Raw genomic sequence first — 20,797 nt, 5'->3', positions numbered from 1 at the left:
AAGGCTCATCTCCTGCATGGACAGTGACATGCCCATCTATATACGCCATGCCGCTCTTCGCGCTGCTCACAGTGCCCGAGAAGAAATAGCCTCGATCGATGCCATTGATGATGCGAGGCTACGGGACATAGTTTTGACCAAGCTCTCCCCCGCTATCCAGTCCGTGCTTTGTCCACATCCAGGTACAACACCCGCCGATGATGATCCTGACCGCTTTTTCAATTATGGCCGCGACTTGTGCTATCTCGAACTGGTCTTTGCCCTCGCAAGGAATTCTGACTGGCACCCCCATTTGTTTGGGGATCGCCACATAGACCGGTGCATTAGCATGATTCCAGAACACTGCGGTGCCGGCTACAGCGCGCATGCCTTTTACATAGCTGGAATCCTCCTTAGTATCGCACTTAAACAGACGTCGGTTACATCACTCAGTTCTGTCACAGAGCAGCAGTGGTGGGACGTGACGAGAAGCGCGTGGAACTATATTCCAGGTGATTTTTACAACACACGCCGTTTCGAGCACCTTCTTGTTCTTGTGCATGGCACAAAGAAGTATGTGCAGATTGCTTCAAAATCTGATCTCGAGCAGTTCATCGAACACGTGGATAATTTTCTCGAACGTTTAGAGCGGGAGATGGGACCAGAGGTGCAAGGTTTAGAGCAGGGAGAGGGGATCACCATCGCTGCGAAAGAGTTGAGGACTGCAGCCAGCAACATGCTGGAGAGCTTTGGTCAATAATCATCAGTCCCCTAATTATGACGGTGTTTGCATGCTGTGTTAGAGCGGAAGTCATTGGACAGCGCATGTACGGAAGCGCGAAGTATTAAGACCTGAACGAGACCGATATTGAATAATCGGTCCTCTCTAACTTGGTAGACCCGTGTCGGGCGTGAGGAACAACAGGCATGAGATGCAGATATTCCGGAGACCAGCATGTAAATGTTGACTGGTGGAGGGGAGTTGTTCTACGGGGACGAAACTAGACACTGTCACTGATAAGGTTTTGCGCTCGGCTGCCCCGGTCACATCCCTTCATTAATATGCACAGGAAGACGAATATGGGACAACAAACGCAGGCTTATTCATCTCCGTATCACACTCGACCACCTTCCTCGTCCTCAGGGAACGGATGATTGTGGAATGGGGTAGAGGCAATGTGGACATTTGACGCAGGTTGCGCTTTCTAGAAGTCAGTATCTAGCTACTTCATGCACACTCATAGACACTCCAAAAACCCCGCCTCACCCTCTGAATCCCCCACATCGTTTAAAACATACATGGAAACGGATGATCTTGCACAACTGGCGTACCGCACCAAAGACGCTTCCAATCCGTTTTTTGGGAAGGAGGACAGGCTTGTGCTGTGTATGGCTTCGGCCGAGTCTGTGAAGAGTCTTGGAAGTTGGGAATGCTAAGAGGGTTGTGGAGGAGGATGGTGCGGGACATGAGTGTACGAGTAGGAGGCTGGGATGTCTGAGAGAATGGTTGGGTTGCGAGGCCACGTTATCTGTTTTATTTTGGGTATGAGAATTGTGTTGAAGGTTCCAGAAATATGTATGATATCATAACACGAGTTATCATATAGGTCTATGTTGACCAAAAGCCATATTACAACCTGAATCGTGGACTGGGCCCTAGTGCGCGCATCCGTCATCTCACATAACGACGACCATACGGAACCTCGCTTTTCAGTTTGTGGATATATCAAGCAGGTAAAGCTCTTCGACGGTTTGGGGTAGAGCAAGGAGGATACAGGGCTTAGTGAGCAAGAGGCGCTCGTTCTGCGCACATGACTTGTCTATCTTTCAGATTTGGCGTGCGAAACTTTGAACTTAGGGGAGCGAGAGTGATCCGAAAATGATAACGAAGGGCTCCACCAAGAGCTAAAGGAGCTCCATGTGCGAGTGAGTTATGCCTCGAATTGGAGTCCTAGGGGTATCGAGCAGAGTGAACCCAACCCTAACCTAAGATTACCAATAACAAATCATTGGTCACCGATATTAATCAAATAGCAGAACTCTGGGGATAAAAGCCAGCTTGGATACTCTTAATCAAAAAAATCATTCTTCCCCTTCTAAATCTCACTACACTTACTCGCAATGCCTGAAGGTACCATGAGAGCTCTGTGGTACAACAAGGTACCCATCCTCCACTACCGTTACCCTCACCATCGTCTAACCTAGCGACAGCCACAAGACTTTGAGATTAAGCAAGTCCCAATACCCAAAGTCGGTGACAACGATGTTCTCTTGAAAGGTACCTTTTCACCACCTTAACAATAATACTCATTTCCTAATCACCAAAAACCCTAGTATCATGTTGCGGTCAGTAGTATCCACACCACACCCTCTCGAACCCACCGTAACCACATCTTCTGCATAGGTGTATGCGGCACAGACGGACACATTCACGACGGGGAATTCATATCCACATTCCCGGTCAGTCCCCCTTATCGTCAATGACGTCACTCCCTATTAAGCTTATCACTCCCAGCTCATCCCGGGTCACGAAGCTATAGGAAAAATCGTCGAAATGGGAAAGGACGTCACAGGTTTCGAGATCGGCGACCGCTGCGTTGCTGACGTAGGCCAGACCGTAAGTCACACTCCACATTCGAAGCAATCCCCTTACACTATAAAAATCTCAGTGCGACAACTGCTTTTACTGCAGACGCGGCAATTCCCTCCTCTGTGAGAACTTCAACGCCAGAGGCGTCACTCTTGATGGTGGCTTCGCCGAATACATCGTATAGTAAGCACAACCCATCATTTCCACGCGATTCTCATTCCGAATTCTAATTTCATATCTCAGCCCACAAAAGAAGCTATACAAGATCAAGAACCTCACAGACGAAGAATCAACCCTCTTAGAACCAGCCGCATGCGCAATCCACGGCCTCGACAAACTCAACCCACCTGTCGGCATCGAAGTCCTCCTCCTCGGCGCAGGACCCACCGGGCTCATCCTCGCTCAGCTCCTCAAGCTCAACGGCGCCTCCCGTGTCGTCATCGCCGCCAACAAAGGCATCAAGATGGACATCGCCCGCGAACTCGACGCTGGTGATGAATACATCGAACTAGACCGCCAGAACCCCGATGCACAGTGGCAGAAACTCAAAGAAGATAATCCATATGGCTTCGATGTCGTGGTAGAGGCTACTGGCGTGGAAAAGATTGCCGACATGTCGATTGGATATGTGAGGAGGGGTGGGACGTTGATGATTTATGGAGTCTATGAGAATAAGGCGCTCGTTCATTGGCCCCCGTCTAAGATCTTCGGGGATGAGATTACTGTGAGTTTCTTATTTATAACTTCGATATGATGCTGATGATGCGCCTATCCAGATCATTGGTTCCTTCTCGCAGACATACTGCTTCCCACGAGCAGTCGCATACCTCGATAGCGGAAAGGTCAAAGTCAAGGGAATGGTGACGGATGTGTTCAAGCTCGAGGATTACCAACTGGCCTTGGACAAGATGAATAGCAGAAAAGCAGTGAAGATCGCGATCAGGCCATGAGCACAGGTCCGTATCCTGCGCCCTTCATCGTCACGACGCACCTGCAACAAGTAATACCTTGTACTTTATCCTTTATCTGTATCTTATCGCAACTCGACACCGTATATGATGCCCATCTCTGTGTCGTCAAGTCAACGTGCGACTCCCAATTCACATATCATGGCGACACGACACGACACGATGCCTTCGACTCTGTAAATGTGTAAATGACACAACTGCTATAACACATCAAAAGGAGACAGTGCGCTGAATACTGAGTGAGCCGCATGCGTATGATAGAATCAGCATGTTGCACCGTGCCTATTCTATGATACGAATGCGCCTTGTTGTCCGGTGTTCCTGTAGGCTACTATAGCCAGTGTTGTGTAGGTGTTTCACTCCCGCACGCAAGGCCGGTGGTGGGTGATAGAAGCAAGACGAAGATGAAAGTTGATGGAGGGTCCAAGGCGTGAGACCCATTTTCAGCCCCCGCTGGCTATCTTGATAGAATCAAGTACTCGCGATCGTCAGTCCGAGCTCGACTCGCTACTGACTAAGGACTCACGAGGAAAAATAAAGTCCCAGCTCCTTCTACATAGCTTGGGAGAATCAAACGCCACGCAGTTGATGTTTGGGTAGTGGGTGAACAACAAGACGATGGTACAAGTCATCCAGCAGTTCACTCACTACCCAAGATTACTTGGAAACATCCATCCTCCGTTGTTTTTCAGTTTGATTGCTTCTTGGACTTGATCGTCGTGATCATGATCCAGCGGTGTCTGTTAAAAGTCAACGTGCGATTGGACGGAATACTTGTGTGATGAGTATCCCGTAGATTCTGAATCATGCATGTCAGTTGTATGGTACGATGGCGTTGCTCCAGAACTTGCGTCCGTCACCACTGTTCTGAAAAAGGAGCAAACAAAACTAAGGGCGATTGAACATTGAATATCCGAGTCTTGACCCGCGGCGAAATATCATACGAATGCGCCACGTAAGTGGTAGATCGGTGTTCCTGCCTGGAATGGATGCAATTTGAAATTTTTCTCGGTGCTGCAGTACATGGTTTTCTGCTCCCATGCGGTGATGGAAGCCGATGGTGGGTGATAGAAGTAAGAACGAACGAAGAGGAAGAGAAAGCCAGATCAAGGTCGTTGACTCGGGTCCAAGGTGTCTTGTGAGTCATGGCCGACTTGTATGCGCCCCCTCTCTACGCCCGAGAATCCATACCATGGCAATTGTCATTTGAGGTCAATTTGCTATTGAGGAGGTCGCCGAGAAACAGGGAAGTTCTCCGATTCCTCATTGAGAAACTTGAACTACCTAGGCTGGGCACGAATTGCATAGTGTCGATGACCAGCTGGCAGCCCGGTGAAAGGCAGGAGTGCGCCATGTGGTAACACTTGCGTCCGCCAATAACCTTGCAATGGTGTGAGTGATCCACCGCCGAAGAGTCCTACTGGAGCTGGAGAGAGGTTAGGTCAAGTTGTATAAAACCGAACGAAGGCAAGTCACGGTTATTAGTCAGCGAGGATTGCGAAGGCCTGCGGCAGTGCGGCAATGCGGCACTAGTAACTACGCGTTCAGCTACATAGCACTTTCAGACCATGAACTCATTCAGCTGGTAAACCGTCGCATCCGAATGATTGGACTACTAGCCTCGACAGGTCGTAGAGGGCTCACTAACTCAAACCCATGCATTGCTCTCCTCCACCACACACCATCTTTTCAGCGAGGTTATGCCCTTTCTCGATTTCCTAACCGAAGGACCGGTTTTGGAAGGGCTCCGAGTTCAGGACGCAAACCTACCCAAGGAACCGTGTCGTCCGCTCAGGATGAGACATATGATTCTGCGTCATTTCGATTTACATACGAGTCACGGTCCTCTGCGGATGATTCGCAGCTTTGGGATGCGAGCCAGAGAACGCCCTCCAGTAACCCGGAGGAGGGTTTGAAGCACCTGTTACTAAATAATAATACGTTGGTAATAACAAGGCGTGTTTTCTTATTGAACCACATAGATGACCGTTCAACTAATTTTTGATGATTGTAGGAAGCTTGAAATGCTGAGCATATTCATGGGTTTTGAACAGTCGAATCGATATACTATTTGTACGTGATGCTCGAGTCTTATTGTCCATTATCCATCATCAACATTCGTTCTCGATTAGCGAACGAAGCTGGTGAACCGCTTGGTTACATTGCTGAAGAGCCACGAGGTGTCCTGTCGATGTTTGCCAGACAGATCTTCCGCACCCATCGTCCATTTCGTGCTCTAGTCATGGACCTCCACGGATCACCTATTCTCTGGGTGCGGTCCATAGCACTCCCTCCCCAGTTATAATAAATTCATTTATCCAATCCCGCAGATTCGCCGTCCATTCGCCTGGATAAACTCACGCATGTTCGTTCAACGATTAAAAGACCTTCACGAGTATACACCAGAAGGAGAACCTGTTCTAGATACCTTCGCAGAAGTACAACAGGAATGGCATCTTTGGCGAAGACGATACCATCTCTTTCTTCGGTAATGCAACGCATCCCTTTGTTTTGTCAGTACCGACTCCCGAGACTTGTGTCGTAGTGATCAGCCTAGGCGCATTCTATCTACCGCCTCCGAGCCCCAGCCCGAGCCTCCGATAGATTCATTCACCCAATTCGCAAAGATCGATGAGGGGCTCTGGGCGTGGCACTTTAACATGCTTGATGCGCGTGGGACACCTATTGCGTCAGTCAATAGGGCATTCCGCGGCTTTGGAAGAGAGGTAAGTTAGATGCCCATATCCTTCTCAATATCGTTCAGGAGCTCAACGGTTTCGCAGATTTTCACTGATACAGGTTCTGAACATGCCATGTCCTGAGATGCCAATCTTACTGATGTGATGGGGACGTGTTGCGGTTGATAGGACAATATCTCGTGACTTTTGACGCCACGCGCCAAGACGGATCCGAGACGCCAGAGCGGCCCACGGTGATCAGGAATCTCACTCTTGACGAGCGTGCTGTAAATATATCTTGGTTGTTTCATCATTGTCATTTTTCTGATTCTTTTCTTTTACGCGGCTACAGCTCGTGCTTGCGGCAGCAGGTCAGTAGCTCGAGTATTTTAATGGAGTTGGATACTAATTTCTGGCAGTTAACATCGATTATGATTATTTCTCGAGACATTCGGAGGGTCATGGATTGGGGTTCCCGTTGTTGTGGAGTTCGGGGGAATGAAGGTATTCGGTCACTGTATTGCATTGCTTTATCATAGAACAAGTATCGAGGGAATTACAGTAATTCAGTTCAGTACCCTTCCCTACGCACTCACCATGTTCTGTATTAGTTCCTGGAGGCTAACAAGAACGAGCGACAAGCGTGCTCGACGTTTCTGTTGCGATGAAGGCAGAATCGTTCGTAGTACTCAGCTGTAGCCCTAATACATGAGTGAAGTGAACTCCATTACATCGACTAGTTGGATTCATAACAATGTCATCTGCAGCTCCGCATTTATAGTGCCCTCGTCATCTACATATTCCGTATTACTACAACAGCACGATGACAAGTCAGTTCAAGTGATTAGGAAGAAGTGCGAAATGCCTCCTCGATTGATAAACAAACTTACTTGTACAATACCCAATCGCCCACCTCATCCCATATGTTCCAAGTCATTTTTGGAGGCTTGAATTCAATGCCCTCGGGGGATCTATTGTAGACACCAACGGAAGCACAAGGAATGAAGTTCATTGTGAACATCAGACAATCAGCACACCAGAATCCATGGAGTCACAACAAATTCAACCTACTGCGAGGGTACAAGGGCCTGACAATTTGTATCTGTCAATGATACTGGAATTTTCAGCGCTTTAAGTGGGGCTGCACGACCAGGTTTCCGGCTATGTGCCTCGATCAAAAGTACAGCGTTAAAACGCGCTTGATAGCTATCCTGACTGAGACCAATAGCGGTACGGCATGATCCATAGCCAGGCTCTGGTATGTAGAAGCTAAACCACCATATGCGTCCTGCAAGGGATACCATCAGATCAATGAAGGAACAAAGCGAGAGACTTGGAACACACACACCCTGCGACAAATTCGAAGCGCAGACTTTTGTCAGGAGCAGTGCGCAGGCGTTTCTGGAACATCCTGATTGGAAAAACAACATCGAACTGCTTGATGGATTTGTCGTATGCATATACCTGGATTTCATCTGGTTGACATCCTAAAAAGCATCTCGAACGCCTGTCTTCACTAACTAGTATCCAAATGCATCAGCGGGTTAGATCGTGCTACAGAGTGCTACGGAGCGCTTCGTAGCACTCTGTAGCACGATCTAACCCGCTGATGATCAGTGGTTTCTCCGGTGGACATTGCTGTGTACTACTTACAGTTTCCAAAATTGAGCTCCTTAAACATTGAATAGTCGTTGATTATCATGCAAGCAATGCGCAAATCAGAAGAAACAGAGGGACTCGTGCCGGAAATGAAGTGGATAAATGCCCAAAGAGCATGATGCCGATTGTTCACAATTGCCCAATACGGTGCTGTGTGGCCTTCGATATTGAGTTGTGTCAGGAGTTTGGAGAACTCGGTAGCTGGGAGAGCGGCAGCGCAGGCAATGACATTTGGAACCACAGAAGAAGGGATGTAGTCAGGGGCTAAGACGATGTCACGGATGCGGGATAGAACAGCTGCCAGTGCACGTTTCTTCTTCATGAGACCAAAGGAAAATATAGATGATTTATCGCATTGAATGGGTTTTGCTAAGATTGTGTGATACGAAGGAGGTGTACTGCTGTCATCAGCGACTTTGGAATCGGTAGCCACTGATGTTGCTGGTAGGAAGATTGAAATAGGGGGTCAAATATAACATTTCCCATATCGAATGTGTTGCCAAAGTCGGATGCGAATTTGACATAAATCGTCTTTCTTACTCTCGTAGAGTCCCGGCGCTGCGTGTAGAGGCCAGGAGTGCAGTTCGTTGGGTCAAACAGGACATCTGAAGATGGTTGAGTGAGATTACCGGGGCCGAATATATACGTAATATGGAACGACTCGGAGATGTGACTCCGAGCAAATCCAGCTCAGCACCCCTTCCCTACGCACTCACCATCATATCCGTCTTAGTTCCTGGAGGCCAACAAGAACGAGTCACAAGCGTGCTCAACGTTTGTGTTGCAAGGAATGCGGAATTCGCTCGTGATGATACTCTTATTGTGATACATACTTTATTGTGAGTGAATGAGTTCCATCATGTACATTGACTGGCTGTCACCATCGAATTCATAACAATGTTATCTCCAGCTTCGCGTGTATGGTACTTCCGTGGTCTACGTATTCTGGCTTGCTACAACGACACAATGACAGTCAGTTCGAGCAATTAAGGAGAAGTGTGAGAAATGCTTCCTCACAGACTTACTTGTGCAATACCCAATCGCCCACCTCATTCGGCCAGTAACTTCCAGATCAAGTCATTGGTCCAGATAATCTCGGGTGTAGCAATTCCGCTGTCCTTCTTCTTCCCTCCCATAGGGGGGTCGTGTGCGGTTTGCGGTGTGCGACGTGCGCACCTAACTTTGAGCGTCCCTAATTTGAAGTTCTTTAGGTGGCAATGGATACGTGTCAAGCCTCTCAGCTTATAAAGGGGGTCGTCGATATCTGTGAAAACCATACAAGTGTCACTATCGACATGTCCTTACTTCAGCACACCGGTCCATCAACGCTTTACACGGAATTAGCAGAGTTACCCCTTCCTGTGTCTGCTGATTTCGTTGGCGGCGGATGGTGCGTCTACTAGTTATATAGCCAGAAATCGATGATTAGACACCCGAACAGTTCCACGCGTCACTTACACCATTCGCGATCATGAGCGTAATATCACACGATCCCTCACCAAGACTTTCCCTGAGGGCATCGGTTCTGATCATCAGACAACATCCCATGATTCCTTCGAAGTTAAGGCATTTAGAACATCTCCTTCCAAGTCTCGTCAGGCTGTCCTCCGAGAGGTTGCTCATGGCACAAGTACGAAACGTTTCGTCGAAATCTGGGCCGGCATCCAGATAGAGGCTTCCTTGGATGTCACAAAGTACCACGACTGCTTTCCATACAGATGGTGAGTTAAATAACCAGCGAATGTCCTTGAATATTTGCAAATTGGATGTCAGATTTCACATCATCGCTCTCCTTCTCCCCATCGGAAAAATCCCTTCTATATACCGCCGAAGCAATAATCGGCGATGATAATGCTTCAGACGATCCTTATCCCAAATTCAGATACACTCCGCACTTCGGCGAACTATCTCGCTGACAAGAAAGCACCGATCATTTTTCTATTCCGCTGGACAAGGTCCACAGCCTTCACCAAGGCTACTAAGCAAGATATGTTACTCGTTGCCCTTTCGCTGGCACAGCCTACCCAAGCACCCGTCCTGTTTGGCCAAGCTACTTTTGCGACAGAAGATATCATCTACACCAGTGGATACGAACACACCAAAGACGGTCGACTACTGGGGATTAAATGGTGCTTCAATCGCCCCATGGGTATATGGGAGATTAAACTCCCCGAGTCAGCGACCGTGCAGGGGACAGCTTTGGTGCTAAAGTGTCATGCAACGCATTGAAGCTGACACCGTCAGAACGGTCTTGTCGTTCACCTCGTGTATTATATGATAACAATCAGACACCTACTAAACTCTTCTGGTTCTCGAATCCTGTCGGCGGCCCCCACGCATCTTGCGTGTCTCTGGAATCTCGTGATCTAACTACAGGTACCAACAAGGTCCTCGTGGATACCGTAATGGAGCCTACCCCCGAAACCGATTTTCCAGGTCTATATCCCAATTATAACATGCCCTCCAGCCCGTTTTTACGTCGCGGAGACCATACATACATCGTACTCCACTCCTTATGGCGCTCTCGTGCGACGATCCTCTTCATCGATACAGAATCAGGAGCAATTTCGGACGAGACAAAAATGCGAGATGGTGAACCTTTGTATAACTGGGATTTACATGCTACGGACGACAAGACGCACTTCATCTGTTCAAGGAGCACGCCTACTACCCCACACGAAGTATTACTAGGGTACTTCGATGAACACGACAACCTCAATTGGAAAGTTCTAGATAAGCCAATGATATCTTTCGCAAGCAAGTTCAAGTCAATTTGGATTCTTGCCAAGTCTAATCATGCCTTTCAGCTGAGAACGCACTCCGTGATCTCACTGCATCGATCATACCAATTGGCGCGCGTCCTCCAACAGAGACTATTGTAATTCAGTCGAAGAAAGCTTCCACAAGACCTGGCCCAAAACCTATCTGCGTTACCATTCCACATGGAGGACCACATATATCAACGACAACATCATTCTACCCAGCTACTGCTGCACTAGCCTTGGAAGGATGTAAGTCTTTTTGACTTCGCGCTTACTCGCCACTTAGAGCAAGCATGCTCGCAGATACAATTTCCCTTCCCAACTATACCGGTTCCATGGGATTCGGCGAGAAGTACATCCAAAAACTTGTCGGGCACTGTGGAGCAATGGAAGTACAAGACGTCGTAGAGAGCGTCAACGAGCTCATCCGTCTGGGCATCTCAGAGCACGGACGACAAGTCATTCAAGGTGCAAGCTACGGCGGTTTCCTCGCCGCGCACCGTAAGACTCCATTTCAACAACAAAACTCTTTTTCACACTGACACCGACATACAGTGATCGGCCAATACCCAACCCTATTTAACGCAGCAGTGATGCGCAACCCCATAACTAGTTTTGGCGAACTAGCGTCCGACATCCTCGACTGCGCCTACACTGAATTCGGGCTTCAATTTACCCCGGACTCGCTCATGACACCCGCCATATTCCAACAAATGTTCGAAGCGTCGCCTATCGCGCACGTCGATAATGTACGCGCGCCTGTATTGTTGTTGATTGGAGAAGACGACCTGCGTGTGGGACCGGCACAGGGGTTGAGATTTTATCATGCGCTCAAGGGCAGGGAAAGGAGAGTGGAAATGTTGTGGTTTAAGGGGGAGATGCATTTACTCAATGGTATTGAGGCGGCAAGGGTTTCATTGGAGGCTGGGAGGGATTGGTTTAAGAATCTGGGGCAAAACCCAGTTGACTGATGATGTGGAGGATTTGTTATGTGGCCAACGTGTGAGGTGCGGGACGTGAGCAAGGAGGATATGTTTGGGATGTTCAGGCTGGAAAGTGCCTCGCGTGTTCACTCCATTCTGTATATGTATTAGTTCGTACCGGCAATGCGAAATCATCGCGAAAATTTTATTACTGTAAGTTATAACAAATCGAGATAAACTGTCCACAGGCGAGCGGACTGCATACAGTAAAGGTGGATGCAAGTCACACATCATGAGATGTGGTGATGGTGTCTAAGAAAATATCAGCCAGTATGCATAATATGATGGTCAGAACGGTAAAGACAATGCAAAAAATGAAAAGTCCAACACTCCTAGTGAGTTCCCAACTTATGAGTGCGAAGGTGACCATCATAGAAGGACCCGTGGAGGCGTTGAATATGATACCGACAGACAGCCATAAGAGAGGGAACACAGGTCGATAAGGGACATGGGGATTAGTGAATTAACTCGAAAATGATACTTTGACTTACTTGTAAAATGACCCGTAATCTGGGGATGGTACAGATGGTGTGAACGAGTGAGCCGGATGACACAAAGGCCGTTACTAGAAACGCCTTGTAGGAGGCGGTAGACGTCAAAGGGTGCGGCTGCGTGAAATGCGCTGATGCTATGAACAGGATGGAGCCAAATAGGATGATCGCCGACAATGTGAGTTGCATCCTCAACCGCCTTTCCGCCCGGACAAGAAAAGCCTCCCAGCGGTCCTGAGGTTGCAGCTCGAGTCCCGATGGCAGCGAGACTCCCAGAGCTAAACTTGTCACCAAACGTTCCCTCTTGATCTTGGCCTCCTGCCTCTTGACGTCGGCGTCTGTCTCTAGTGCACCCTCAGGTTTGTCCTTGCCTTCCCGCTTCTTGACGGAGGTGTTGCTGGCGGACAGCAGTAACTCGGACGCTGACATAGTGGTAGATGAATGCATTTTTGTAGCCTTTATAGGGGTGTGTGGGCACGGCGGGCAACGTGAAGATGGCGGGAGAGGGGAGAGGTTGATGCGGTGGGATGGCAGGAGGCTAACACTAGATTATGACATAATACGGCTTGATGGGTCCAGATCTTCTTGTGATCGGAATACAGTCGACTTCTTCGTGGGGTCCCGCTGCATGTAGAGAACAGGATGAGTACCAATGCGGCTCGTTGGTCAAATAGGACATCTCGAATTTATCATGAAGGCTTATGGGAGTGAGAGTCACCGGAGCCGAATATATACGGAATATGGAACGACTCGGAGCAGAAATTGGATCCGAGCAGATCTAGTACATCGCCACCCATACGAGGCACGAGGCACACAACCCGAAGGCTAAGAATTCCACGACCTTTTTAACCCACGGACACAATGGTGCAGTGGGAACGCAATACAATCTTCCCCAAGTGCGACAACAGTGACACAGCAAATGCAAGGTACACCGGTCCCGCTTGACGTCGAAAGTTACCCCGTCACACCAGAAGGGTTGGACTTAGAGCAAGTCCACATATACGTGAGGCATGGTGCGTCGAGTTCGCGTTCGCGTCAAGTCGTGACATCGCTCATACATGCTCTACTCTAGGCGAACGTACGCCGGTCAGAGTGCGCATGTCGGATCCTCCAGCATCCATACCAGCAGACTGGCAGATGTGCGACACTGCGAAAAGCTTTCACGAGACTGTAGCTGGACATGTCCCTACCGTAGATGACGGATTGTGGTATAGGAAAGTTGTCGAGAACAGGCATGGCAAGACAGCTGAGGGATTATGGTACGTTGATCTGCGTGTATGGTTGCTCGCGATACACATGTTTTAATACGGTATATAGTCTCCTGGGGGAGCTCACTGATATTGGGAAAAAGGTGAGAGGGTTCTATGCGACACCTGATTGCTTGGCTTACGCGTCTGAGAACAGTCCACATATTCCTTCGGGACGGCATTGCGAAGCCTTTATGTAGATAGGCAAGCATTCGAGTGCCCTTCTTGCAAAATTTATCTCACTCCTATCTTTCCGAAGATTGAAATTTCTCCCCCAAAAACTCGAGGACGAGCGTTTGACTTACTTCCGGTGAATCTATTCACCATCCCTTTGCGACTCGTCATAAAACTCACACGCGCAGCTCTACGAACATCGCACGGACGATCGAATCTCTGCAGCACATAGTCCACGGAGTGTACCCTCCATCTACCTGCGCTCCAGGCACGATACCCTCTATCATCATACGGTACGTTTTCGCATAGGTCAGAGAAGTTAAGTGCACACTCATTATTCGCGGTGTCTTTGCTTTCAGTAATGCAATCGACGAGAATCTCGTCAGCAATACCTTAGCCTGCAAGCGACTGGCACTCTTAGAATTGAAGTTTGCTGAAGGTAATCTTTTCACTAGTATTCTGCAGATTAGTCTGATATGGTCCAGTTGCTGTTGCTGTTTGGAACCCGCGTTTAAAGCCATTGGATATGAAAGTCTCCAAGTACATAGGCGGTATGCCGTTACGCCTTGATGGAACTCCTCGAGCTTCGGGGATTCTTGATACAGTATGTTTTTCAGGGCAGGACAGACGCAGCTGACCTCAGTTCTTTTCCAAAAGGTACGCTCGGCAGCTGCTCACGGTTTCCGAGTTCCACCAGAATTCATGGATGATGATGTTATTGGTTTAATTGTGCGATCATTTCATCCTCTCATCGCATTCTCCGCTCACTTGTGATCCCTAGGAATCAGCTGTAACAGCCGAGTGGTTCAACAGTAAGCCCCTAGTCAATTATTCTACATCCACACACTGAGCATTGATCGTTGCCCTCTAGTTTGTAAGGATGCTTCCTTACGTTCACCGAAATTTCAACTCAAGTTCTTCTATTGATCATTAGTCAAATCAGAAGATGGCCGCCGACTAGGAATGGGTCGCCTCCTCGCCGGCGCTTTCAGAAAAAATGCGACGCAAGGCCCAACCCGATTCAACAGGACCCAACTAAACTTCTCGTGCACTCGACGCACGACTTCGACGCTTGCGGCGTTGCTCTGTACATTCGATTTATTCGATGACAAGTGCGTTTATGCCACTACCTCTTATTTTCATGCTCATCTTCGCGCGTGCAAGGTGGCCGCCATTCACTTCATCAGTAACATTTGAGCTCTTCCGAAAACGAACTCCGGCTTCAGGCCTCCGCGCACTTTCATCAGTTTGGAGACGACAAGACGAACATTGTGAGTATCAAGATGCGTTCTGAGAGATCACTCTCGATAAACTTTGTCCCCTTCTTTGCTAAACATAGATGTCCGCATGCGCTACAAGAACAAGAACATGGTGCTTCCGATGTGCGCCGAGGAGGGGAAACATTTACCGGGCTCGCCAGAGTTTTGTACGTTGGAGGCATTTCAGCGGAGAGTGGAGGAGTTGACGCCTAGGGATTGGGCTGAAGAGTGTCGGACGTGAGCGTGGTACTAGCGTCATTGCTGGCTGGCGTATCGTTTGGTATCTATTGATGCTTCTTCTAAATCTAAATCTCTTAAGTATATAAGCACGCATAACCGGCATGTTGTCCGCTACGTCATGTCGTTGCATTCTCTTTCTTTATGATTTATGAAGTATTTATATTTTTGGCAATAAATTGTATCCGCACATAGCCGTGGCACATCGACTGGAATTCCGAAATAGCAGATAACAACACCCATTGGACCCCGTGACGTAGGCAATGTTTATAAATTTACATCCAACTTAGCTTTGTGTCCTGACTCTACCCCAGTGATGCATCAAGCTTTACTTGTTCCCGAAGTCCTCCTGGAGATATTCGCCTATCTGAACACAATACCGTCTAAAACAACATCGACCCTGAAATTGTTTGCAGCGCTTGCAAGGACATGCAAAATCTTCTACGAGCCTGCGATGGATGTGCTGTGGACTGAAATCCATGGGTTAGAACCACTGCTAGGCTGTGTAACAAGGTTACATCCACTGATAGATCGTAGGGGTACAATGGTCAGTGCACGGCTTCATTACACTTTGTTCTTTTCCTTTTGGCTCACCAAGCGTCTACATAATAGTGGGACTGTGACCAGTCCTGGGCAAAAGGTGTTGAGCCATTATCTGCCCGCGAGGTCCATCAATTTCTGCGTCACTCCTTCCGTGTACGCGCATTGAACATACAATCTTATCATCCGCACCTTCTCTCTGTCATCCCCGCCGAGGCATACGTATTTCCGAGGCTGAAGTCATTAAGTCTTTCCATCACATATTTGAACCTCTTTCTGCCTCGCATGCTGCACCGATGTCATCTATCGAGCGTTGATGAGGGTTTGCAATCTTTTGTGACACGTTGCATTGCTTTGGAGCATTTATGCATCCACCGTACTCCCGGAATACACGATATTGGCAACACAGCAAATGAGCTGTCCCTACTATCCGATAGGATTCGTTGGTGCACGCGGCTTGTAACTCTCTATTGTCCGATGCTCGACTGGGAAACATGGAAGCATCTTTCCCACCTCCCTACCCTTCTCAAATTGGAAATTGATCGAGGGCCCGAGTACGAGGACCCTCCTTCGCTGTCAAACCGAGATCTTGTGAATTTATCATTCCTGAACATCACGAGCCTTTCCTTTCTACAGCTGTACAATTCTGCAAACATCATCATCGTCATGCAACACTCGCAATTTCCCTCGCTGAAAAACTTCAAGTTTCAAGCCTTCTATCTGTCTTTGGAAGAGGCCGAGCAACTCTTGCATGCTCTGTCCCACTGCAAGGCGTGTCGGACTCTAGAAGAAATCATCATCTGTTGTCTTGAAGTCAGACGCGAACTTGAATACCCCGAGTTTTTGACACCAACTCCGCATCTCCTTTGCTTTACACAGCTCCGAACCCTGCAGCTCATGTTTACTGATTTCTACATCTACCTAGACAATGACCTGCTCTTGCAAGCTATGTCTATTTGGCCGCACATCCGCACTCTAAAAATCAACTACTCAGACGCCAGTATGTCTTCTTCCGGCTCGGAGGTCACCCTCCATGGATTATTCACAGCGCTCAGTCTATGTCCACATTTGCATACACTACAAGTTCCAATCAATACTGCAATTATCGACGTTGATCCTGATGCCGAGCCAATGCAACATATTTCCCTACGATCATTGGAATTGGAGACATCAGATCCTGAAATAGCAGATGCAGATGCAGAAACTCTCGCTGGCATCATTTCCGCCTGGCTCCCTTGTATCGACCGAGTTCGAAACATGGGTAGGAGTTGGCATGAAGTCAACGTGCATCTTATATCTTTGAGAGCGGCTACTGCACCGTATGACGTGGAAGCCTCCTAGAATAATTGAGTTTGGAATATCTTCACGTCCGGGAATGATGTTACATACTTCAAGTTCTTTCGTTCATTCATTGTCGTTGTCGTCGCTGTTGACTGTAGTTGTAAACTGCTGTACTAGTTAATCTATATTCCGCGCGCTGGCCTTTGTTTGCCTCACTAGGTCTCCACAGTATTTAAGCACGAGATACCGCCAGCTCAGGGGCAATTGTATCTACCAGGTCATGCTGTGTCGCTGCATGTTTGATATCCTTTCTGTTTCCTATTTGCTCTTCTTTCATTCACTACTATGGCGACATCCGCTTCATTTCACGGAGTTGTTGAGGGCACCTGGTTTCTCGAAAGTCCGGTCTGTCCGTCTGTCCGTCTGTCTGGTCCGGCCGGCGGCAAATAACTTAGCACCAAACATAGCATTACATTTGTTGGTATACTACCCTGTATCAATCAATTCTTCAGTTGTTACAATGGTCGAGCTTGCATGTATAGGCCAAGCACTTTCAAATATTCATGGACTCTCACTCGAAACTATTCTGACCTTTGTCACCTTGGCCTCTGCCGTCAAGCAAGACGTGATATTAGCTCAACCTGCAACATATGATGTGTCTACACCTCCGGACTTCATGCCTCCTAGCATGTCTTTATTTTTGGGCTCTGCATGCTCCCTGACACAAGACTTGGTGCGAATCTGCTGGTCTGTCTTAAAACATGATATCTGGCAAGACAGATTCACACTGCAGCACAACACCCACTCACTTTTCGAGCAATTTGGTTATTGCCATGGCCTGGGTCAGTGCCGGTGTGAATTGACTCGAGGCTATGTACTGATCAAGGACCATGTAGCTTACAAGATGTTCTACCCTCCATTCAAGATGTGTACAGAAGCAACTTGTGAACGACGAGCAAATGGGCTACTTTTGAACAAGGTTGAACAACTCCGAGTTGTGTATGTGAGTCTGGAACATGGGACAATACCTGCCTATGATGTTGCAATGCAATGCGAACGTGCGTGTTACATCCATCTCATTGTCACTGACCAGAGTTAATGTTGAATGCACGCCAGGCTGCAAAATCACTTATCACCACAATTACAAAGTTTGCAACAAGGACCATATCTACTATGACCACATGGAAGGACTGCCTGACACCATTCAAGTTGGTACGCACCACTATGTCGACATTGCAGTGGGTCAGCTCTGGAAGACGATGATGCACGTTGCTTGGTATGTTTACATTGTTGCACTGTCTAAGTCTGAAGTCCAGTTACTGAGACCTACATCTCAAGCACATCGGCAACTAACTGCGCCCGAATATACAACTCTTCAGTCAGTCGTCAAAATGAGTTTCCCCTTCAGTGGCCTTCATCTGAGGTCACACTGGACCATGTTTGGGATATTTTCATAATCATCTCTCTTCTTGAGGACTGCCGTCATCACAAGCACTCCCTCATCGTCAAACAGACCGGGACTCAATCAGAGCGGTTCAATGATGCCATGGCACATCGCAACCAGTGTATGCATTCCTTTGGGCAGCCTGATGCTCGTCATCACAAATGCATCAAGTGTTGCCGTGTATATGAAGCTTCTACTGATGCAGGTCCGTCCTTCCATAAATCAAACTGTTGATGATCTCATTGACATATTTTTCTTTCTTTGCAGCTGCACAATTTGTTCGCGTTGTTGTTGATGGGGTCACAGTCAGCAGACCATGCTGCTCAGTTCCTTACTGCTTTGAGTCTCTGCGGTCAGTAAACGACTGTTTTTGTCATTTGCACATGGCAGAGCACGTGAACCAGTGCGCAATCATCAGCTGCACCACCAGTGTCACCCCAGGCAGCAAGACATGTCAAGACCCCGACCACAAGGCTGTTGAGGCGCTGCACACCTTGCACGGTCAATCACACTTCCAGCTTCGTGAACGACTTGAGCGGTCTCGTGCCATCGTGGACAATCTGTCTCGTGTGGTTCCTAAGAGTGTTGTACCTGTTGAGCTAGATGGCGATATATTGGACGAGGGCCTGCAAGAATTCGAGGTGGATCACAGTCAAGATCACCCACCAGCACTGAAGAAGAAAAAGAAACTTTGAGCTCAGTTTGGATGCAACCGCACACACTGTGAGGTGCTGATTGTTGCTCCATGTGGAATTATACATGACCGACGAACATTTTACTGTGCCGAAGGTATCGGCAGTGTTGCAGTATGTTCTCTTCCATGTCGTTGGCTGCAGCTGCTCAAATTCATTGCAGGCATTCATCAAAGAAGCCTTTCCAGATCCACTGACAAGACCATCACATATCTTTTATGATAACAACTGCCATCTTGCTCAGCACGTCAAAGATGACCCGTTCTTCAGCGATATCGGCTTATCCGTCGACGTCTTTCACTTCAATTGCAAGCACTCCGAGAATGACCTCTTTTGCCAAGAAAATTGCAACCCCATGGCATTCCTGGAGCTTACAGTTGATGGTGATGGGAAGTGGTACTTCAACTTGTCTGTGTGCGAGCAGACAAACTCGTGGTTTGGGAAGTTCAACTCAATCACTCGAGGGATGAAGCCCATCAAGTTTGACTTCTACCTAGATGAGGTCATCCTGTGCAGGAACCGCCTTACATTAGAGAAGTTGAAGAGGGAGCACCAGAGGCCATCACAGTGGGAGTCAATTGAATCCTCAGAGGGTGTTACATCATCCTAGATAGTTGCACATACTCGAACTCCCACTCCTCGAGATTCCTCCAGGAATACCACATATTGGTATGGTAATACCTTTGTGCCGTTCTATTGATGCATTGTTGACTTGCTCGATGTGACCGTTGTAGAGACTCGTGTGTCTCATGGTCTGATATGACAGCTTTACACTAGGAAGTACATAGCATGAACTTGTAGTGTCACTCTGTGCGCTACCCGCAGCTATCTCTATATGAGGCGCAGCTTTCCCGCGCAACGCGCGCCATGCGCGCACCATTCCCGCGCTTCACGATGTATGCGCGCGCGCGTGTTCCCGCGCTTGCGCGCCCTTTAGCGCTAGCCATCCAGATGCATCCATCCACTGTCCACCAAGCTCCCTAGTACGTATATTTCCATTTCCTTTATTAGCATAGTTCCACCTTTATTTTTATCATGGATTCTCACTCATATATATCTTTACATACCTACTCGGTAGCACTTCGGCTCCGCATGACCGCGCTTAGGCGCGCTATATAAGCGCCAGCAGTACATACTACACTTTACCTTACTTTACCTCCCATTTACTTATTACTACTTACTTACTACTTAGCAGAACATAGTAGAACTCTATCTGTTTACACCTTGCATCTCTCTTCTCTTATCTAGTATCATATCATCACTTAAGTCTAACCTCTCTGTTGTTTCTGCATACGCACGCACGCTTTCCCGCGCTTCGCGCTAATACGCGCGCGTATTCCCGCGCCTTGCGCGCATCTGCGCTTTCTCGCGCTTCGCTTCAGCGCGTACCTGTAGATCTTCGCTGCACTCGCTTCCCCTATAGGGTCGAACGCACTTGCCATCTCAAGTATCGCAGACTAGGCAACGCACGACCTACAACATTTATAGATACAGCTAGGAGCTATCTTTGTTCCTGGCAGTATTGTTGTTTCTACAGCGAATCAGAAAAACATGCAGCACTTTGCAGGTTTGTTGTGTGTACTCTTGCCAGAATCAGTTTTTATGCACTAGGATATCATGTCACCATCAGGGAACAAACAGAAAGAAGAGAGTAAAGCGATAGTGGACATACCTTGACCATCCACCTGCCTTGATTGCCATTCTCGATACTACGGCATTTGAACCAGTGCAGCTTATCACCACACGTGTCACACTCTACAGTCCAATCAGGCTCAGCACCATCGCCTGACTCGCCTGATGCCGACATTACTTG

The 20,797-nt window shown here is 48.1% G+C and overlaps 8 protein-coding genes across 8 annotated transcripts; 6 read left to right on the top strand and 2 right to left on the bottom strand.

Annotated features, from left to right (window-relative positions):
• Nucleotides 1-1,940: 1,940 nt before the first annotated feature.
• Nucleotides 1,941-3,702, top strand: F5891DRAFT_1023568 (chaperonin 10-like protein). Its single transcript, XM_041361290.1, has 8 exons — nt 1,941-2,139; nt 2,191-2,257; nt 2,314-2,325; nt 2,384-2,439; nt 2,495-2,596; nt 2,649-2,752; nt 2,813-3,293; nt 3,346-3,702. Exons 1-8 carry the CDS (start codon nt 2,101-2,103, stop codon nt 3,517-3,519), a joined length of 1,035 nt encoding a protein of 344 aa, XP_041227914.1. The 5' UTR covers nt 1,941-2,100; the 3' UTR covers nt 3,520-3,702.
• A 1,373-nt stretch (nt 3,703-5,075) lies between these two features.
• Nucleotides 5,076-6,820, top strand: F5891DRAFT_159877 (Scramblase-domain-containing protein). Its single transcript, XM_041370719.1, has 9 exons — nt 5,076-5,493; nt 5,552-5,610; nt 5,670-5,809; nt 5,868-6,025; nt 6,083-6,263; nt 6,321-6,336; nt 6,405-6,502; nt 6,568-6,586; nt 6,635-6,820. The coding sequence occupies exons 1-9, from the start codon at nt 5,141-5,143 to the stop codon at nt 6,715-6,717; spliced, it is 1,107 nt and encodes a 368-aa protein (XP_041227913.1). The 5' UTR covers nt 5,076-5,140; the 3' UTR covers nt 6,718-6,820.
• Nucleotides 6,821-7,389: 569 nt separating this feature from the next.
• On the bottom strand, nt 7,390-8,496 carry F5891DRAFT_1216297 (uncharacterized protein; the record flags this gene model as incomplete). The annotated part of the gene is made up of 4 exons (XM_041369315.1): nt 7,869-8,496; nt 7,784-7,813; nt 7,560-7,735; nt 7,390-7,503 (listed from the first exon to the last, which is right to left on the bottom strand). The coding sequence occupies exons 1-4, from the start codon at nt 8,194-8,196 to the stop codon at nt 7,390-7,392; spliced, it is 648 nt and encodes a 215-aa protein (XP_041227912.1). The 5' UTR covers nt 8,197-8,496.
• A 673-nt stretch (nt 8,497-9,169) lies between these two features.
• F5891DRAFT_1163454 (Alpha/Beta hydrolase protein) lies at nt 9,170-11,667 on the top strand (the record flags this gene model as incomplete). Its single annotated transcript, XM_041365319.1, has 7 exons — nt 9,170-9,268; nt 9,351-9,595; nt 9,830-10,023; nt 10,050-10,600; nt 10,687-10,885; nt 10,940-11,137; nt 11,192-11,667. The coding sequence occupies 7 exons, from the start codon at nt 9,170-9,172 to the stop codon at nt 11,605-11,607; spliced, it is 1,902 nt and encodes a 633-aa protein (XP_041227911.1). The 3' UTR covers nt 11,608-11,667.
• On the bottom strand, nt 11,644-12,659 carry F5891DRAFT_159816 (uncharacterized protein). Its single transcript, XM_041370718.1, has 3 exons — nt 12,111-12,659; nt 11,772-11,871; nt 11,644-11,715 (listed from the first exon to the last, which is right to left on the bottom strand). Exons 1-3 carry the CDS (start codon nt 12,555-12,557, stop codon nt 11,681-11,683), a joined length of 582 nt encoding a protein of 193 aa, XP_041227910.1. The 5' UTR covers nt 12,558-12,659; the 3' UTR covers nt 11,644-11,680.
• Nucleotides 12,660-12,814: 155 nt separating this feature from the next.
• On the top strand, nt 12,815-15,221 carry F5891DRAFT_1023538 (histidine phosphatase superfamily). Its single transcript, XM_041361289.1, has 13 exons — nt 12,815-13,123; nt 13,183-13,369; nt 13,428-13,461; nt 13,515-13,561; nt 13,617-13,667; nt 13,720-13,824; nt 13,891-13,970; nt 14,017-14,135; nt 14,189-14,260; nt 14,313-14,343; nt 14,466-14,643; nt 14,696-14,802; nt 14,871-15,221. The coding sequence occupies exons 1-13, from the start codon at nt 13,030-13,032 to the stop codon at nt 15,029-15,031; spliced, it is 1,266 nt and encodes a 421-aa protein (XP_041227909.1). The 5' UTR covers nt 12,815-13,029; the 3' UTR covers nt 15,032-15,221.
• Nucleotides 15,222-15,280: 59 nt separating this feature from the next.
• Nucleotides 15,281-17,029, top strand: F5891DRAFT_159624 (uncharacterized protein). Its single transcript, XM_041370717.1, has 2 exons — nt 15,281-15,574; nt 15,640-17,029. Exons 1-2 carry the CDS (start codon nt 15,344-15,346, stop codon nt 16,906-16,908), a joined length of 1,500 nt encoding a protein of 499 aa, XP_041227908.1. The 5' UTR covers nt 15,281-15,343; the 3' UTR covers nt 16,909-17,029.
• A 339-nt stretch (nt 17,030-17,368) lies between these two features.
• On the top strand, nt 17,369-19,594 carry F5891DRAFT_1186430 (uncharacterized protein; the record flags this gene model as incomplete). Its single annotated transcript, XM_041366693.1, has 7 exons — nt 17,369-17,690; nt 17,745-17,906; nt 17,965-18,124; nt 18,187-18,497; nt 18,560-18,933; nt 18,994-19,098; nt 19,148-19,594. 7 exons carry the CDS (start codon nt 17,369-17,371, stop codon nt 19,592-19,594), a joined length of 1,881 nt encoding a protein of 626 aa, XP_041227907.1.
• Nucleotides 19,595-20,797: the final 1,203 nt, after the last annotated feature.

This window comes from Suillus fuscotomentosus (genome assembly GCF_016647785.1).
Source record: "Suillus fuscotomentosus strain FC203 chromosome Unknown F5891scaffold_17, whole genome shotgun sequence".
Taxonomy (NCBI): Eukaryota; Fungi; Basidiomycota; class Agaricomycetes; order Boletales; family Suillaceae; genus Suillus; species Suillus fuscotomentosus.
This window is presented reverse-complemented; position numbering and strand designations above follow the sequence as displayed.

Coding starts and splice junctions, on each gene's coding strand:
- F5891DRAFT_1023568 (XM_041361290.1), top strand. CDS start 2,101: ATGCCTGAAGGTACCATGAGAGCTCTGTGGTACAACAAG. Junction 2,597..2,648: donor TTGCTGACGTAGGCCAGACC/GTAAGTCACACT, acceptor TAAAAATCTCAG/TGCGACAACTGCTTTTACTG. Junction 3,294..3,345: donor TCTTCGGGGATGAGATTACT/GTGAGTTTCTTA, acceptor GCGCCTATCCAG/ATCATTGGTTCCTTCTCGCA.
- F5891DRAFT_159877 (XM_041370719.1), top strand. CDS start 5,141: ATGATTGGACTACTAGCCTCGACAGGTCGTAGAGGGCTCACTAACTCA. Junction 5,494..5,551: donor AATACGTTGGTAATAACAAG/GCGTGTTTTCTT, acceptor TGATGATTGTAG/GAAGCTTGAAATGCTGAGCA. Junction 6,026..6,082: donor CGATACCATCTCTTTCTTCG/GTAATGCAACGC, acceptor CTTGTGTCGTAG/TGATCAGCCTAGGCGCATTC.
- F5891DRAFT_159816 (XM_041370718.1), bottom strand. CDS start 12,557: ATGCATTCATCTACCACTATGTCAGCGTCCGAGTTACTGCTGTCCGCC. Junction 11,872..12,110: donor GATTACGGGTCATTTTACAA/GTAAGTCAAAGT, acceptor ATATTTTCTTAG/ACACCATCACCACATCTCAT. Junction 11,716..11,771: donor TCGATTTGTTATAACTTACA/GTAATAAAATTT, acceptor ATACATATACAG/AATGGAGTGAACACGCGAGG.
- F5891DRAFT_1023538 (XM_041361289.1), top strand. CDS start 13,030: ATGCAAGGTACACCGGTCCCGCTTGACGTCGAAAGTTACCCCGTCACA. Junction 13,124..13,182: donor CCACATATACGTGAGGCATG/GTGCGTCGAGTT, acceptor GCTCTACTCTAG/GCGAACGTACGCCGGTCAGA. Junction 13,462..13,514: donor TCACTGATATTGGGAAAAAG/GTGAGAGGGTTC, acceptor GTCTGAGAACAG/TCCACATATTCCTTCGGGAC.
- F5891DRAFT_159624 (XM_041370717.1), top strand. CDS start 15,344: ATGCATCAAGCTTTACTTGTTCCCGAAGTCCTCCTGGAGATATTCGCC. Junction 15,575..15,639: donor TAGATCGTAGGGGTACAATG/GTCAGTGCACGG, acceptor TCTACATAATAG/TGGGACTGTGACCAGTCCTG.